We start from the raw sequence: 18397 nt of genomic DNA, 5'->3' as shown, positions 1-18397 counted from the left end.
ACAGTGTCCTTAATTTTTTTAAATAAATTTAAAAAATTCTAGATATGCATAAAATTTGACAAGAATAATGTGATAATGTTAATTAATGTGTATTTGATTTTATTGTTGAGCCAAATAAAATAAAATAAGATTGAATGTATATTTAGCTTTGGTTGTGAATTTAAAAAAAAAAAAAAAAAAATTGGTTGTGAACCTTAAAAAAAAAACAAAAGAAAAAAGATTGAATGTATATTTAGCTTTGGTTGTGAATCTTAAAAATTAAAAAAAAAATGGTTGTGAACCTTAAAAAAAAAAAAAAAGATTGGAGGTATATTTAGCTTTGGTTGTGGATCTTAAAAAAAAAAAAAAAAAAATTGGTTGTGAACCTGAAAAAATAAATAAATAAAAAAAGAAAAAAGATTGAATGTATATTTAGTTTTGGTTGTGAATCTTAAAAAAAAAAAAAAAAAAAAAATCATATGGGGAAATTAGTAGGTACCCATCTCAACCCATCCCTTGTGAATATTTAAAAAATATCATTTACCTTACCCAATAAATAAAAAAAAAAAATTTCATATATTTAGATTAAGTCCCCATAAATATTGCCATAGTAGGTTATCCTGGGCATCCCTACTCATAACTGCTACAAAGTGTAGTGAATTATTTGCATTAGTGGCTCTTCTGACATTTCAAAGGAGTGGCGTTCCTTAAAAGAAATATAAAAAGAAGAAGAAAAGAAGCAAAAAGAGAAAAGGAGTTGACTTTTATTTAGTTTTATTGCTCTCCTTTGTTTATTTTATGTTATCCTGCAACTGCTACATATTTTGGTCAATTATTTGCATTAGTGGTTCTGATAATGCTCTATTCTATGAAAAAATTATTTCAAAATTTGTTGGAATATGAATGTGTGAAGTAGATTCGGGCCTCGTTTGGAAGCATGTTTTTTTAATAATTTTTTAATTTTTTGACTAAAATGTGATGTAAAAAAAACTAGTATGTTTGAGATAACTTTTTAACTTTTTACGAAAACATATGCAAAATGTAGAGAGAAAAGAGAATTTTTGAATTTTTTGTATGAGTTGTTGACTTTTTGATTTTTTTAATAATTTTTTGACTTTTTGACTAAAAGGGGCACTTGCCAAACGAGTTTCTGGATATGGTTCAATCATCAAGCTCTACTCTTTTTATTTTTATTTTTATTTTCTTAATTTTTTAATGCCTCTTTGAAAATTATAAGGCTTGCAACAAACTCAAAACCAGTCATGGGTACATTCAGTTGCATCAAGGGGGTGCATGTTTCTAAATGGCATGTCACAGCTTCTAGCTGTCAACAAAGTGATTTTGACATTAAAGTTGTTCTATGCCATCGCATGCTTTTAGTTAGCTGTTTGAAGGACTGGAAAACAAGGCCAGTGATTCTCACTCAGAAACTGGTACTGCAGGAATTGAGTTTAGTTATCATGGTATGCTTTGAACTCTCAATTGCTCAGTTATGCTTAAACATCATAGCTAATGCCATGAACAACCAGTGCCGATTATAAACAAACGTTTGAGGACAATTGAATCGCATTCACAAAACACTACAAAGCAGGCCTTCAAAATCGACGATTACAGGAGGGAACAGACTAAACAAGTATACAATACTGCATAAAACAAGACACAAAAAGAAAAAAATATGTTGACACCATTGATTCCACTCATTTTTCATGGTTGCGCCATTTTTGACTCAAGAAAATTCCTAGTTTAGGCCTACAATGTATACAAGCAGCTTCCATCATCACTCCTAGAGGTTGGATCGAAGTTCACTGCAGATGGGTCAGTGCAGCCTTCACGGATGGGAAGGTTGATTTGTTGGGCTGCTTTCCCTGCATCCAAACAATAATGAAAATCTTAAGCAAGCTCTTCTCAATCTTTATTTTTATCTTAATCCAGAAGGCAGATGCAAACCTCCCATCAAAACCTTTAGGCTATGTTTGGTTGAAGAATTTGGAGAGGGATTTGGAGAAGGAACGGGAAAATATGTGTGAAACTAGGTGAAATGTAGGTGTATTTTATTTACATTTCACCGTCCTTTTCCCTTTTTTTTTTGGTCCAAATCCCTCTCCAAATCATTGAACCAAACATAGCCTTAGGATCAAGGGTGGGTTCTAACCATAGAAAGTTCCTTTGTTTATGGCATCATCATTAGCATCTCCAAGGGCTGCCTCACTCAAGTACTTGTCGGCCAATTGAACTCTCTTCACATTCTCTTGCTCTTGGACAAGCATGCTTCCGTACTCTAGAAGCTTCTCTAGAGTCATCTTTGGCTGCTCGAAAGTTGGGGGTGCCTCCTTTGAGTTCACAAGCCTTTTCCCAATGCTTTCAACCCCAATGCTTGAAATCCACTTCCTCACTTCATCATCATACACTCTAGCCCTGAGGGCACCGAAGAAGTCTGCACAAAAAACACAATGATGTTGATCCGTTTCATGTCTTGATTATGCACTGATAAATAACTTTTTCATGTTTCTTAGTGGTTTCTCAATTCATACAATGTTTCAATGTTAACAATAGAGTTTCATGTTAGAATCATCTTAGTAGTTTCATGTTCCAATCAGCTCTTTTGATGCATCTGGCAAACCAGTTTATGTGTTCAAACAAGATGGACATTATGAGCTAGGGCTTACCAATAGATTGCCCAGGGAAGGTGTCAACAAGCTTGACAATGTCATTCTTGGGAACATTGTCGGTCCTGAAGATACCTGTGCAGACACCAATGCGATCTTCCCTTGTAGGAGCCCAGTAGAATTTCTCCATACGACCATCACGGATGAGAGGGGCATACAATGTGGAGAAGTCATTTCCGGTGACTACAATGGGAACACGGGGATTCTCTTCCTTGTTGTACATACCAGGGAGCTGGACATTGGTTGGGTTATCGGCAATGTTCATAAGAGTGGCATTCACCATTTGGTTGTTGACAGTGTATTGGGTGGTTCCACCAAGTCTACCAGCTCCTGCATCGAGATCATTGATGAAGAGGACACACATTTTTCCTTTCCTGATGATGTCTGCTGCCTCGCGATACCTTTGCCTAATCAATTTCGCTGGCTCTCCTGCATTCCCACTTTCCAGTTCTCCAGCACTCATCATGATGGGGCTGAAATTTCATTCCCAAAAAAAGATCAAAGATAGGTAAGCATCATTGTCAGAGACCTGGAATTGAATCCCACTTTCATCCAAGTTGGGGGGTTTATGAATTGGTAAGGGCTAGCTCTGTTGTGTAGCCTTCGCCATTGAAACAAAATAAAAATGTCTTGAATTCCAGCCTGATTTGATTATGTTGCTGTTTTCTTTGTATTTTCTTTCTAATTTAGGCATGACTTTTTAAACTTGCTCCACGCAAAACTTCTTAAATTTGTAAGGTGTCCAACAACATTACAATTAGAGGATGATTTATGAATTGAAACCACATTCTTAGAATTCGATACTAAAAACATAACTTGTAAAATTAAACAGATTGGGGGAAGGGGTCGAGTGGGTAGGTTGGGTATAAGGGAAATATTCGTAAATAAAGGGAGAAATGTATGAATTAACTCACTTGATTCCCATTTTGGCAAAGACAAGCTCACACTGGAATGATTTTCCCTGACCTTTGCCTCCCCAAATACCCAAGATAAGAGGAACCTGTGAACAATTTGGACAAACCATATATTTTTATTGAGTTCTCTTAAAAATCCAAATGATAGAAATTTAATTTTGAGAAAAACTAGATAACAAACCTTGATATTAGGCAGGGTGAGGAAGTTCTTGGTGATGTGAACAACCAGCTTGTCCATGAAAGCAGGAGCAATGTAGAAGCCATCCATGTTATTATCCAAATTGTATCTAAAAACAGCATACAACATCCAAAAATCAAAATCAAGTCACAAACAAAACAACTTTCAATAGATAGAAATCTCATTAGTTTATCATGTTCTGAGTTACATACTGGCGAAGACCGGCACTGATGTAGTCGTAGGAGCTCATGATTGGGTCATGAGTTCCTGCACCCATTGGAGCTTGAAAGAGAGAGTCCACCATTCCCTTTCCTCTGGTGATGTCCTGTTGGTCGTCAGAGATATCGTATGCAAGGCCTTTCCATCTGTCCTTGTCGGTTTGCTTCTTCTCATCTATTTCTGCAACAACCTTGAAGTTGCCTGAAGAAACCTTTGGGCTTGTGGTTCTAGAGTCTGCTTTTTTCAGACCATTGCCAAAGAAGGCTGTGTTTGGAACAGAACTTGCAGGACTAGAGCCATTCAAATTCAACTGCACCAAACATGTCCTATTGTTTATACCCAATGAAGAAGGAAATTTACAGGAAACTAGAGTCTCCATGCCTCAAGCAATGACTTGCAACAGACACAGAAATTACAAAACCAACAAAAATCAACTCAAAAGCATGATTACCCAATTTTTTTTTTCCCTTTCCTAACTAACAGTATCAAATCAAACTAAAAGTTGAACTATACCGAACAAATATATAAACTTCAACATGGAAAGAGACTAGTGTTCTTTCTGCTCAGATGAAATCAAGAGAGACAGACGATAAAAACAAGACGGGTAAATTAGACAGTCCTTGTTTGAGCCCTCTTCTTTTAGCACTTCCGGTTCTATAACTTTGATTTCATCCATTTAAACCCTTATACATTCAATTGTGTTTCATCTAAACCCTTAATCTTTTTGTCAGTTGCCAGAAAAAACGACACGTGTAATTCATGTGGCCACTTTAGCAATACCCGTCCAGGAAAGATAAATAATAAATTATAACAGTAGTCTCTATAATTTCCTTCAATTTCACTTTAATACCTATTCACATATGCCGCTTTTCCGTGGAAATATTAACCAGACAGAAGGAATACATTAAAACGTCATTGGAAGGGAAATTGAAACTACTAAAACCCAAGTAAAATTGTGCTAAAATTATAGGGACTAATTACGTAATTTTACCCAAAAACAAGAAACGTAGCACAAAAAGCTCAAGAACTGATTTTCTTAGATGATACCACAGTGATACAAGTGTACAAGTGAAGTGTGAGAAAAGGGGCAGGAAAATCATAGTACCAGAGCTCTGTTGACAGCTCCAACAGTCGAGACGGCGGTAGCCATTGATGGGTGGTTTGTTATCTTATATTTAAAGAAGATGAAGAAGTGAAATTGAAACTGAATTTAAGAGAGTTAGTTGTTCTGACGATGAATAGTATGGGGGAGTGAGGTATATATATAGCAGAGCAGTGAGAGAATGAGTGAGTTGAGAGTGCGGAGAAAGTGAAGAGTTGTTGTGTGGACGTTGGCTTGCGAATTCCCAACGGCCACACAAATAAGATTGGCCCAACAAAACGGAGTCTTTGCTTGCTTTTGCCCAAAATCAAAACAAAATGGAGGCTTCTAGGAAGTTAGTAGGTTTGAGGCTCTCTCCTCCATACAAAATTAGTGTAATTTTTATTATTATTTAGAAATTAGGTTAACTGGTTACCACAAATTGGTAGAAGTGGAAAATTTATGGCCTTGGGGTACTTTTCAAATGAAAGAAAAGGACGATTTTATTTTTTATTTTATTTTTTAAATCTCAAATCAGATGTCAGAAATTGGTGTAGTGGTATGGTCCCTCCGAGTCTGAATTCTCGGTCGCTCTATCCTGCGACTCCCTAAAACGACGTCGTTTTGGTACAAAATTTTAATAATAATAAAAAAAAAGACAGAACAGAGCAAACAAATAAGGGAGAAGAAGGAAGGCAGCGGCCCTCGGTCTCCTCCCACCATCTGATCCAACTTGTTTTCGCCGCCCTCCACCACCGCCAAACTGAACCACCAGGTGGCCGGTTTTTTTCTGGGTTTTGCTGTTGAACTGTGGGTTGGTAGCGGTGCCGATGGTGAAGGACGTGGGTTGTAGTGGTTGATTAATATAAATGGACGATGAATGATTTGGTATTGTGGGTATTTGATTAGGATGAGAAGGTGAATTTGATGCTGGCTCAAATTCTAGGTTCTCTTTTTATTTTATAGTTATTTGATAGTTACTGATCAGTGGTTATTGCTCAAATTCTGGGTTCTCTTTTGATAGTTAGTGCTCAAATTCTGGGCTCAAATTGTGGGTATTTGATAGTTACTGATCTGTGGTTCTCTTTGTTGAAGTCTGATGGTAGGTGGGTTTTCAATTTTTTTTTTTGTGTGTTTAATTTTGTGGGTTTTTCTTATATATGTTTATACAGTGTTTGATGATTTGAGATTTCGATATTTTGTTGTTGAGGAAATTTTGTGTTCTATTCATCTTTGTTTTTGATTCGACCCACTGAAAATACACAGGTAACGGATGATTGGGTTTTTTTTATATATGTTTATAAAGTGTTTGATGATTTGGGATTTTGATAATTTGTTGTTGAGGAAATTTTGTGTTCTATTCATCTTTGTTTTTGATTCGACCCACTGAAAATACACAGGTAACAGATGATTGGGCAATAGCGGCTGCCTTCCTTCTTCTCTCTCGTCGCGTCCCTCCGCCATCTCTCTCCGTTGTGTTCCTCCGTCTCTCCGCCGCTCTCTCTCTTTGTCTTGCGTCTGTCTGTTCATTTTTGTGCTAGGGCTAAACACAGATGAAAGAGTAAGAGATGAAATTGAAAAAATTGGGGGAAACTCAAAATTTGAATGAAAAAAAGAAAGAAAGAAAGAAAGAAAGAAAGAAAAAACGACGTCGTTTTTGACAGGGCCGCTGGAAGTGCCGCAGGAATGTCCGGCCGATGATCCGGACTCTGGTTCCTCTATTGTGATTTGGATATCATGAAATCAAACTATGAAAATAGAGATGGGCATAAAATTATGTACATCAATTTTCTCCAAATTTCTTGGTGATGAAGGCCTTGTGCAAAAATGAAACTACCCTAAGAATTTTTGTTTGGATTTTAAATTCAAAAAATTGCTTTCGATTTTTTTTGTTTTTATTTTCATTTTTTTATTGTGAATTTTATTATATTTTAAACAATTTTTTTTTTTTACTTTTGTGAATTCGCCTAATTTAAATGCTCCTAAAAACTCAGAAAATTAAGAAGCAATTAGAAAAAGTTAGGTAAAAACAAAAACAAAAAACCCATTACATATATATATATATATATTTATTTTTAGTGAACTTTATTTTAGATTTCTTCAGGAAAAAATTAAAAAAAAAACTTTTAGGGTTATATAGATTAAGCGTATCTAAAAAGTAAATAAAAAAAAAAATTGAAATATAAAAAAAAATTAAAAAAATAATAAAAAATTAGCTCAAGCAATTTTCAAAAAGTAAATCAAACAAGGTAGCAACTAGAGTGAAATGATGGAAATTAATTTGAAAACGCTATATTAATAATTCACATAGTCAACATCATAACTATTTGGTATTAATTTTTAACAAAAGAATTGAAAACTCATCAACATGTACTATCTTAATAGATGACATGTTTTTTAACAAGAGTGGTTTTTAAATTTAAATCTTACTGCTATGCAATAAGAACTTCCCTTCCTTTTACCTATTGTAAAAAAAGAAATGCCACATACCTAAAGTCACAATTCAGATCCATCATTTTCAGATATTAATACAGATAGCTAGCCACGTGGTGACCTCAGGACCAGTGAAAATTACTCTGCCTCACTCTTAGGCACGTGGCACATCCTCAGGACATCTCATTTTCACAATCCTATTGTCCTGTTTTGTATATAATTGCTCTATGCTTGTAATGTTGTGGGGCAATCACAATTTATTGCCTTCTTTTGTGTGGTCCTCTTGGGTACTAGAACTTTACAATCAATTGAGATCCACGGCAATTTAACAGTTTTCCTATCTTGTTGGTTTGCTTCTCTAGATTGTTCCCGGGAGTTCCATTAAAGTCTAATTAGCAAAACAGTGGTTGTCATCATCGTAACGATGGCGGTGACACAATTGCGATTATAGAGTATAAAGGCCGTAGCGTAACGGTTGAGATAACCGAAACTGTAAATATTTTTTTTTAATTTTTTGCACGATTTGAAAAAAATTTACCGATACGCATTTATTTCCCCATAATCATATTTATTGGGTTTTAAAATAAATATTGATCAATTTTTATACATTTTTAAGTATGATCCAATATATTTTATATTTTTAAATCACTATAAACTGAGTTTTTTACACTTTATTTTAATAATTAATAATTTTATATGTCATAAATCCATATCTCGCTTGTGGTAATTTTTTTTTATTGGACTTAGATATATAAAATTAGTTTTTTAATTATTATACTTGTGGAACCATATGCAAATTTTAACTTGAATAGTTTTAAAAAATAAATTTTATATGCTAATGTAATCATATAAAAATTTAAAAATAAATTATAAAGATTATTATTTTTTTTTTTTATAGTTTGGATCACTTGAATATTCATTCTCTTTTTGGATAACCAATAAATAAAAATAAAATAAACTAATCAAAAAAATTGATATGTATAAAATATGTATTAATATATAATTATACGTGTTATGTTTTCTAGATATTTTACAAAAAAAAAAAAAATACTTACTAACTATTATATATAAGATAAATAATGACAAAAGTAATAGAATAAATAAGAGCCTAAATATATATATATATATATATATTAATCAAGTCAAATAGATAATGGCACACTTATTATTATTATTATTATTTTCAAACAAATAGATAGACACAATATAATGGTTGACTGATAGCAGCTGAATAAAATAACATAGGTCTTACAGCTTTAACAAATCAATAATATGTTCTTCATCTTCCCTCTTCTCTCTCTATTCATCTTTTCCCATTTTCAGCCTTTTTTTTTTAATTTTTTTTTTCCGAAAGAAACAATTCCAAACCGTTACGTAACGATACATAATAGGCCGTTATGACCACTACGGCATCCGCTATGGCCGACACACCTGTAAATCTCAATCACACCATAAAAGCGGTTGTAACGGGTGACGATAACCACCACAACTGTTACGTAACGGCGTTAATAACTTTTGCGCTCGTTTTTTAAAACCTTACTAATTAGTAATTGGATAAATTAGACTGATCACTCTGAGAATAAAAAAATAAAAAAAAAACAATAAAATAAAAATCATGATAATTTGAACTTTGTTTAATTGAAATCATGAAGAGATGACTAGCGTGTAAGTTCCAAGCAGTTTGGTTGAAAGTTGAAAATGTGGACTACATTAAATTAAGAACCAATACTTTGTAGAATAGAAAGAATGGATCTGGTATTTGTCAATAATTGAGGACTTAAGGTCAGTTACACATTGAGAGGGAGATTTTATGTGAACTAGGGCCGAGCTAAGTCCAGGTATAGTGAGGAACCGAGCTATGGGCCGAGGTGAATGGGTTTCGCAGCTTGAAGCTTACTCCTCTTAGTTTGGGCAGAGATAGCTGCAAATAGCTCAATCTTAGTATTCCAAACCGAGGTATAAGTGGGCGATGACCGAGCTAGGCATTGCTCGTGGAAGCACTAAGCTGAGTGTGTCAGAGGAATTAACTCGGTTGTGCTGTCATTCTGCCATGGTAAAACCATCTTACTTAGCTTGCAGTAATGAGGGTGTTTTAAGAATAAGCATAATCCTTGGACTTAAGGCTTCTAGGAGGACTTTGTTAAGGAGAGTAGAGTCCTACCAGTATTGTGCAAGGCTATCTCACTTAGTTGGTAAGTGAGAATGTATGTAATTCCTAGGAGGACTTTTATAAGGAGAGTTGGAATCCTACTAGGATTGTGCAATGCGGAATCTATAAAATCTCATAGCAGGATCTATGTATAGGTATCACAATTCTTATTCTAGAACACATAGAGCTTTTTGTCTATTGTCTATTTGCCTAATGACTTAGGCATCGGAGAAGTATCTGGCACACACCCGTCGGCTAGCTCACGTTTGTGTTTTCAAGGAGTAAAGTAACGACGTTTGGAGGAGTGCAAACTTTGATCAACAGGATTATACGAGAAAATTATTTCGTACTCGTACACACATAAATATGAGTAAGAATATTTGCATAGAAATCAGCATGGGACATAATCTTTTCGTAAAAGGTGAGTCTCAAATGACACAAGCGGAACTTATCATTTGTGAGAAGGATGTATCCCATTTTGTATTTTAATTTTTGTATTCCTAACATTACTATATAAATATAAATGTATATAAATCTTCGTTTATTTTGTCGTAAAATATTAATTTTAATATGGACAAATGCCTTGTCTTATAGTACAATTATTTTCTTTTTCGGTTTAATCTTGAATTTAGACCCCTTTTTTGTTTTTGGAAAGAACAAAAAATAAAAAAAATTAGGACCTTGGACTTTAGAACATACTCCCAAATGTTGTGAGATATGATGCATTTTCCTTAACATTACCTTTTCCTCAAATTGGCCCCGTTTCTTCTCCCGTATAAGTTGACCATTGACTTTGTACTTTGTGAACGTTCATAAGTCCGTAAGTTTCCCCAAAACTTACCCAAATCATCCAAAAATAAAGAAAAATAGTTTAATATAGATATATTTTTGAGTCTAAATTTGAGTCGGTTTCAAATGTTATTTGGGGTGAATCTGAAGAGGTAAAGACAGAACGTCAAAACTATTTATGAGTGAATGGGAAGTTGACGTCGTTTTTCGAGTCTAACATTAATTTTTTAGATAAAATTCATTTGAATTTTTTCAATAAAAATTATTGTGGGAATTTAATTTAATTCTAAATTCAAATTTTGGATTCCTAAGTGGTTTCCTAAAGTTTGTAATTGTGAAAATTTAATTTAATTCTAAATTCAAATTTTTGGGTTCCTAAGTGGTTTCTTAAAGTTTGTAATTCTTCCTTTATTTATTAAACTATTCAAATGTTTTAATATATATATTCTAATTGTTTAGTATATATATACCAAATAGTTTAATAATAAATTTTCCAAACAGGTGGAAGGAATCTGTTCCACTAACGGCTCACTTTTTTCATTTGTTTGAAATTTTGTTCTGACCAACGGTCAATTCATATATTCAAATTGTGAATATTTTTGCACCTGTTGACTTCAGGGTTTGGTTCCTGTTCGGGGCTTTGGAAATTTGCCTACAAATACAATCTGATTCCAGCAGTCTAGGAGTCGGAAAAATTCAGTCTGTTATTTTGTCTCATTGCTGTCTAATTTTTCCTCTAGTGCATTTATTCTTCATATTTAGTTTTAGAATAATTTAAAGAGAGTATAGATCACAGGTTTAGTTCGCCGAACAAATTTGTTTGAAGTGCTTCTACAAATTTGTGAAGATCATTGTATCCTGGAAGATAGACGCCACTCAACTGTAAGCACCGTAGTGGGGCAAATCTGTTTTAAGGACAGAGTGTCACACACTCGACTTGGTCTTGAATTATTTATTCGGTTCAACGAAATAAATTCTGTAAGATTTATTTTATTTTGTTTGATTTAATTTCAGTTTATTTTATTTACACAGAAGATTGTTCCAACAATCTTAAAACAGATTCGAATTATTCTGTTTACAGAATTTTTCGTTTGTTTCCTTTTCTCTTTCTTCTTTTAAGAAAATTATTTTTTTGTAGATTTACAAAATAATATTTTGGTTGGAAAAACAAATAGTGATTATATGCTATTTGACTGATAGTAGTAATATACTGTCTATTTTTTTTGACAACTAGTAGTACGATACTGGTGTCATTAACAATTCAGAATATATTTTTGTAGAATTTTTTCAGAAATTAATTTTGATTTTTAGAAATTATTTTCTGAGTTTTCATTACTTAAAATTTTGTTTTAGTATTTTAATTATTGAAGTGTTACAGAAATTAATTTTCGGTGTGCAATTAATTTGGTTGAATAAAATTTTATTTTATTTCCAAATTAACTGAAAAATAAAATTTATTTTCTTATTTCTTTTATTTTACAGAATTTAATTTTCTTGTGTGGAATTAATTTAGTTAAATAAAATTTTATTTTATTTCCAAATTAATTGAAAAATAAAAGTTATTTTCTTATTTCTTTTATTTTTACAGAATTTAATTTCCTGTGTGGAATTAATTTGGTTGAATAAAATTTTATTTTATTTTCAAATTAATTGAAAAATAAAATTTATTTTCTTATTTCTTTTATTTTACAGAATTTAATTTTCTGTGTGAAATCAATTTGGTTGAATAAAATTTTATTTTGTTTCCAAATTAATTAGAAAATAAAAGTTACATTCTTGTTTCTTTTACTTTTACAGAATTTAATTCTGTGAATTTGGTTTAATTTTCTGTGTAGTATAAATTCTAATTATAATTTTGTTTTATAAATTAGAATTGATGGCTACTGAAACAAATGCCCAAACAAGTACTACTGTGGTGGCTGCAATTGCACCAAACCCCTCTCCTGTGGTGACAGTACTAACAAATCATGGAGAGACGCCAGAGAAGTTCTTAGGAACTGACTTTAAAAGATGGCAACAGAAAATGTTGTTCTATCTTACAACTCTGAACCTGGCTCGTTTCCTCCGTGAAGATGCTCCTATCCTGAAAGAGGATGAAACCGACCGGTAAGTGGTTGCTGCGGTTGATGCTTGGAAACATGCCGATTTCCTTTGCCGGAATTACATCTTGAACGGACTTGACAACACATTATACAACGTCTACAGTCCAATCAAGATAGCAAAGGAACTTTGGGAATCGTTGGAGAAAAAGTACAAAACGGAAGATGCCAGCTCAAAGAAATTTGTGGTTGGCAGATTCCTGGATTTTGTAATGGTTGATTCAAAAATTGTGATTAGCCAAGCTCAAGATTTCCATCTCATTCTGCATGACATTCACGCAGAAGACATGTCTCTCAGTGAATCATTCCAAGTGGTAGCCTTAATTGAAAAATTACCAAAAGGCTGGAAGGAATTCAAGAACTACCTCAAACACAAACGCAAAGAAATTTCTATGGACGAATTAATTGTGCGTTTAAGGATTGAGGAGGACAATCGTAATTCTGAAAAGCGGGCTGGTAAGCATCCTATGGAGTCTAAGGCAAATGTGGTGGAACATGCTTCAAAAACCAAGAAACGAAAGTCTTCTAGAGAAAGTTCATCACAAGGCTCTAAAGGGGGGGGGGGAATAAAAAGTACAAGTTTAATGAAAAATGTTACATTTGTGACAAAGAGGGACATCGGGCCAAAGATTGCCGTAGCAAAGGCAAAAGCAAAAGAAGAACAAGCAAGAAGCCTGCTCAAGCTCATATGACCAAAGTGGACAATATTTTCAATGGTGTCGAAGACATCAATCTTTCTACAGTTGTTTTTGAGGCAAATCTTGCCGGAAATCCTAAAGAATGGTGGGTGGACACGGGTGCTACTCGCCATATTTGTGCCGACAAAAAGATGTTCACATCTTATTCTACAATGGACAATGGTGAACAACTTTTTATGGGCAACTCCTCAACTTCCAAAGTTGAAGGACAAGGAAAGATTGTACTCAAGAGGACATCAGGAAAGGAACTCACTCTCAACAATGTGCTGCATGTACCGGACATTCGCAAGAACCTTGTTTCCGGATCTTTGTTGAGTAAGAATGGGTTTATGCTAGTATTTGAGAGTAATAAATTTGTACTTACTAAGAATGGGATGTATGTAGGAAAATGTTACATGTCTGATGGCCTTTTCAGGTTAAATGTAATGACCGTTGCACCCTCAGTTATTAATAATAATACATTTTCTTCTTACTTGCTTGAGTCTTCAAATTTATGGCATGGTAGACTAGGACATGTTAATTATGGATCTTTGCGTAGATTAATTAATATGAAATATTTACCTAAATTTGTAATTGATTCAAATCATAAATGTGAAATTTGTGTTGAGGTAAAATTATCAAAAACTCATTTTCATTCAATTGAAAGAAGTACGGAACCACTTGAATTAATTCATAGTGATATTTGTGATTTTAAATCAATTCAAACTAGAGGTGGGAAAACATATTTTATCACTTTTATAGATGACTATACAAGATATAGTTATGTTTATTTAATTCAAACAAAGGATGAAGTTTTAGAAACTGTCATTCAATATAAGAATGAAGTTGAAAATCAACTTGGTAAGAAAATCAAGAAACTTAGAAGTGATAGAGGTGGTGAATATGAATCACCTATTGGTGAGTTTTATAAAGAACATGGAATAATTCATCAAACCACTGCTCCTTACTCACCTCAACAAAATGGAATTGCTGAAAGGAAAAATAAGACTTTAAAAGAAATGATGAATGCCATGTTAATAAGTTCTGGATTACCTCAGAACTTGTGGGGGGAAGCAATACTTTCTGCTAATTATATACTTAATAAAGTACCCCGAAAGAAAGTGAATCAAACACCTTATGAAATGTGGCATGGTAGAGTACCATCCTACAAATACTTAAAAGTGTGGGGATGTTTGGCTAAAATGGCTATTCCTAGTCCTAAAAAGACTAAGATAGGTCCTAAGACCATTGATTGCATTTTCATTGGTTATGCCAAGAATAGTAGTGCATATCGGTTTTTGATTCATAAATCAAAACATACCGAAATGCATGTAAATACTATTATTGAGTCCCGGAATGCATCATTCTTTGAACATGTATTTCCAAATAAGACAAGACAAGAGACTAGTAACAATAAGAGATCTCATGATGCTATTACTAGTCAGGATCAAGAACATGATCAAGAACAAGAGTTAGATCAAAATAAGGAAGAGGAACCTAGGCGTAGTAAACGTGCTAGAATCTCAAAATCTTTTGGTCCAGATTTCCTAACCTTTTTGTTAGAAAATGAGCCTTTAACTTTTAAAGAGGCTATGTCCAGTTCTGAAGCTCCTTTATGGAAAGAAGCTGTCAACAGTGAAGTTGAATCCATCTTGCAAAATCACACTTGGGAATTGGTAGATTTGCTATCAGGATGTAAACCTCTTGGGTACAAGTGGATTTTCAAAAGAAAATTGCAAGCGGATGGATCAATTGACAAATACAAGGCAAGACTTGTGGTCAAAGGATTTAGACAAAAAGGTCTTGATTACTTTGACACATACTCATCGGTTACTAGAATAACATCCATTAGAATGCTAATTGCCATTGCATCTCTATACAATCTAGAAATTCATCAAATGGATGTGAAAACCGCTTTCTTAAATGGTGAGTTAGAGGAAGAAATTTACATGGAACAACCAGAAGGGTTTTCTGTTCCAGGGAAAGATAAGAAAGTGTGTAAATTGGTTAAATCGTTATATAGTTTAAAACAAGTGCCAAAGCAATGGTATGAGAAATTTGACAAGGCAATGCTATCAAATGGATTTAAAATTAATGAGTGTGACAAATGTGTTTATATTAAAAACACAGACAAATGTTATATCATTGTATGTCTTTATGTAGATGATATGCTCATCATAGGTAGTAATAATGACATGATTAAAACTACCAAGAAAATGTTGAATAAATATTTTGACATGAAAGACATGGGCATTGCTGATGTAATTCTTGGTATGAAAATTACCAAAACATCAGAAGGATATGCTTTGTCACAATCTCATTACATTGAAAAAATACTTGACAAATTCAACAAAGATGATGATTATCTTGCTAGAACACCTGTAGATGTTAATTTACATCTTTCTAAGAATGTACAGGAAAGTATTTCTCAATTAGAGTATGCCCAAATTATTGGAAGCTTAATGTACTTGATGAACTGCACTTGCCCAGATATAGCTTAAGCAGTAAGTAAATTAAGTAGATATACGAGTAATCCGGAAATAGAACACTGGAAAGCAATTATAAGGGTTCTAAGGTATCTCCGATTTACTCGTAATATTGGGCTGAATTATACTAGATATCCAGCAGTGCTTGAAGGATACTGTGATGCAAATTGGATATCGGATACTAGAGACTCAAAGTTCAATAGTGGGTATGTCTTTACTCTTGGTGAGGCGGCTGTATCTTGGAAATCTTCCAAACAAACTTGTATTGCTAGGTCTACTATGGAATCTGAATTCATAGCTTTAGACAAAGCAGTGGAAGAGACAGAATGGCTTCGCCACTTCTTTGAAGATATTCCAATATGGCCAAAACCGGTGCCTGCTATATGCATACATTGCGATAGTCAATCAGATATAGGTCGAGCACAGAGTCATATGTATAATGGTAAGTCACGACACATTCGTCGTCGACATAACACCGTGAGACAACTACTCTCTAATGGAATTATTTCCATAGAATATGTTAAGTCTAAAGACAACATAGCGGATCCACTAACCAAAGGGTTAGTAAGAGAGTTAGTTGAGAATTCATCGAGGGGAATGGAACTTAAGCCTATTGAATAAGAGTTACCACAACGGCAACCCAACCTAGTTGACTGGAGATCCCAATATCTAGGTTCAAAGGGACAACCGAGTTGTAAATGACTCAGAAGGATCACTGGGGAGTCTAACTCCTACCCATTTCTTTGATGAAATAGTGATTTCTGCAGCGTTTGAGGTTAAGTAAAATTTAATGATTCTTATATCTAGGTAAACCTTGTGGAGTATGGCAGGATACTCTTCATAAGAATCACCTATGTGAGTGTAAACTGGGCCGGTTCTATGAGATATGTGAAGGGCTACAATTCTTTAAAGCACTCATGAAAGACTAGGTTGTTCAGGGCCAAAATGAACACAATAGTGAGAACTAAACTGTGTTAGGGAATATACTGTGTGAACTCTATTGTCTTGGTTTACACAAACGGCTGAACAGTTCAAGACATTATGTTCACTGGTTAGCTAGTAAATCTGATAGTGTCTCACAAGGGAAGGTTCAAAGTCAAAAGCTACCTATCCTTTGCAGAATATTTCCAATTTCTATACTCTCTGTATTTAGATCATGTTGTTACATTTTCTCTTCGTCAAATTCCATTTATGTGGGGAATTGTTGGAAAAATGGTTTAATATAGGCATATTTTTTAGCCCAAATTTGAGTGGGCCCCAAATGTTGTTTGGGGTGGGTCCGAAGAGGTGAAGACAGAACGTCAAAACCATTTATGAGTGAATGGGAAGTTGACATCGTTTTTCGAGTCTAACATTAATTTTTTAGATAAAATTCATTTGAATTTTTTCAATAAAAATTATTGTGGGAATTTAATTTAATTCTAAATTCAAATTTTGGATTCCTAAGTGGTTTCCTAAAGTTTGTAATTGTGGGAATTTAATTTAATTCTAAATTCAAATTTTTGGGTTCCTAAGTGGTTTCTTAAAGTTTGTACCTCTTCCTTTATTTATTAAACTATTCAAATATTTTAATATATATATATATATATTCTAATTGTTTAGTATATATATACCACATAGTTTAATAATAAATTTTCCAAATAGGTGGAAGGAATCTGTTCCACTAATGGCTCACTTTTTTCATTTGTTTGAAATTTTGTTCTGACCAACGGTCAATTCATATATTCAAATTGTGAATATTTTTGCACCTGTTGACTTCGGGGTTTGGTACCTGTTCGGGGCTTTGGAAATTTGCCTATAAATACAATCTGATTCCAGTAGTTTAGGAGTCGAAAAAATTCAGTCTGTTATTTTGTCTCATTGCTGCCTAATTTTTCCTATAGTGCATTTATTCTTCATATTTAGTTTTACAATAATTTAAAGAGAGTATAGATCACAGGTTTAGTTCACCGAACAAATTTGTTTGAAGTGCTTCTACAAATTTGTGAAGATCATTGTATCCTGGAAGATAGACGCCACTTAACCATAAGCACCGTAGCGGGGCAAATCTGTCTTAAGGACAGAGTGTCACACACTCAACTTGGTCTTGAATTATTTATTCGGTTCAACGAAATAAATTCTGTAAGATTTATTTTATTTTGTTTGATTTAATTTCAGTTTATTTTATTTACACAGAAGATTGTTCCAACAGTATCTCTATATTTAAGAAGCATGACATATTTCTAAGAATGTTGCGTCATTGGGTTTTTCTGTATCTCATATTTTGTTTGATTTAAATGATGCACCATTGCAAGGAAAAATAGAGGTGAGCAAACCACATTGTGAAGGATAAAACTAGAAAGTGATTTGCGAATTCACACTTTATTACCAAAACAAAGAAAATGGATGTCTTGATTACCAAATTGATTCACACTTTATAGAGCAAGTTCATATTACAAAACGAAAACAAAAAAAGCATATACAAAAGAAGTACAATTCATTGGCAGAACAATATTATGCATTGTGCTTCTGTTGCCTTACTTCAAGAGCGTACTTCTAAATTTTTTTATCATCATGGACACCTCTCTCATGCTAGGTCGAGTATTAGGTGATTTTCTTGCGCACATCAATCCAATTTCTAGTACTCCAACGACACAAATCAAAAGACTTTGATTTCAGTTCGTTTCCCAGCAATCCACGGTCCATGATGTCCATTACCTGATTTGGCAGTTCCATTGAAACCCATCT

General features: G+C 33.6%; 1 protein-coding gene across 1 annotated transcript; it reads right to left on the bottom strand.

Moving 5' to 3' along the window:
* Nucleotides 1-1527: 1527 nt before the first annotated feature.
* LOC114316832 (ribulose bisphosphate carboxylase/oxygenase activase, chloroplastic) lies at nucleotides 1528-5471 on the bottom strand. The gene is made up of 7 exons (XM_028263509.2): nucleotides 5062-5471; nucleotides 3950-4266; nucleotides 3741-3846; nucleotides 3560-3645; nucleotides 2646-3118; nucleotides 2132-2413; nucleotides 1528-1844 (listed from the first exon to the last, which is right to left on the bottom strand). Exons 1-7 carry the CDS (start codon nucleotides 5104-5106, stop codon nucleotides 1729-1731), a joined length of 1425 nt encoding a protein of 474 aa, XP_028119310.1. The 5' UTR covers nucleotides 5107-5471; the 3' UTR covers nucleotides 1528-1728.
* Nucleotides 5472-18397: the final 12926 nt, after the last annotated feature.

Source organism: Camellia sinensis, chromosome 3, assembly GCF_055761805.1.
Source record: "Camellia sinensis isolate YWXY chromosome 3, ASM5576180v1, whole genome shotgun sequence".
NCBI classification, from domain to species: domain Eukaryota; kingdom Viridiplantae; phylum Streptophyta; class Magnoliopsida; order Ericales; family Theaceae; genus Camellia; species Camellia sinensis.
Note: the sequence above shows the minus strand (reverse complement) of the source record. Positions and strands in the feature narration are given on the sequence as shown.

What these genes read in the sequence shown, in the direction of transcription:
- LOC114316832 (XM_028263509.2), bottom strand. Translation starts at nt 5,106, where the DNA reads ATGGCTACCGCCGTCTCGACTGTTGGAGCTGTCAACAGAGCTCTG. An exon ending in TTTGCCAAAATGGGAATCAA is followed by an intron (nt 3,119 to 3,559) that starts GTGAGTTAATTC and finishes ATGAAATTTCAG; the next exon opens with CCCCATCATGATGAGTGCTG. An exon ending in AAACAAAGGAACTTTCTATG is followed by an intron (nt 1,845 to 2,131) that starts GTTAGAACCCAC and finishes GTTTGGATGCAG; the next exon opens with GGAAAGCAGCCCAACAAATC.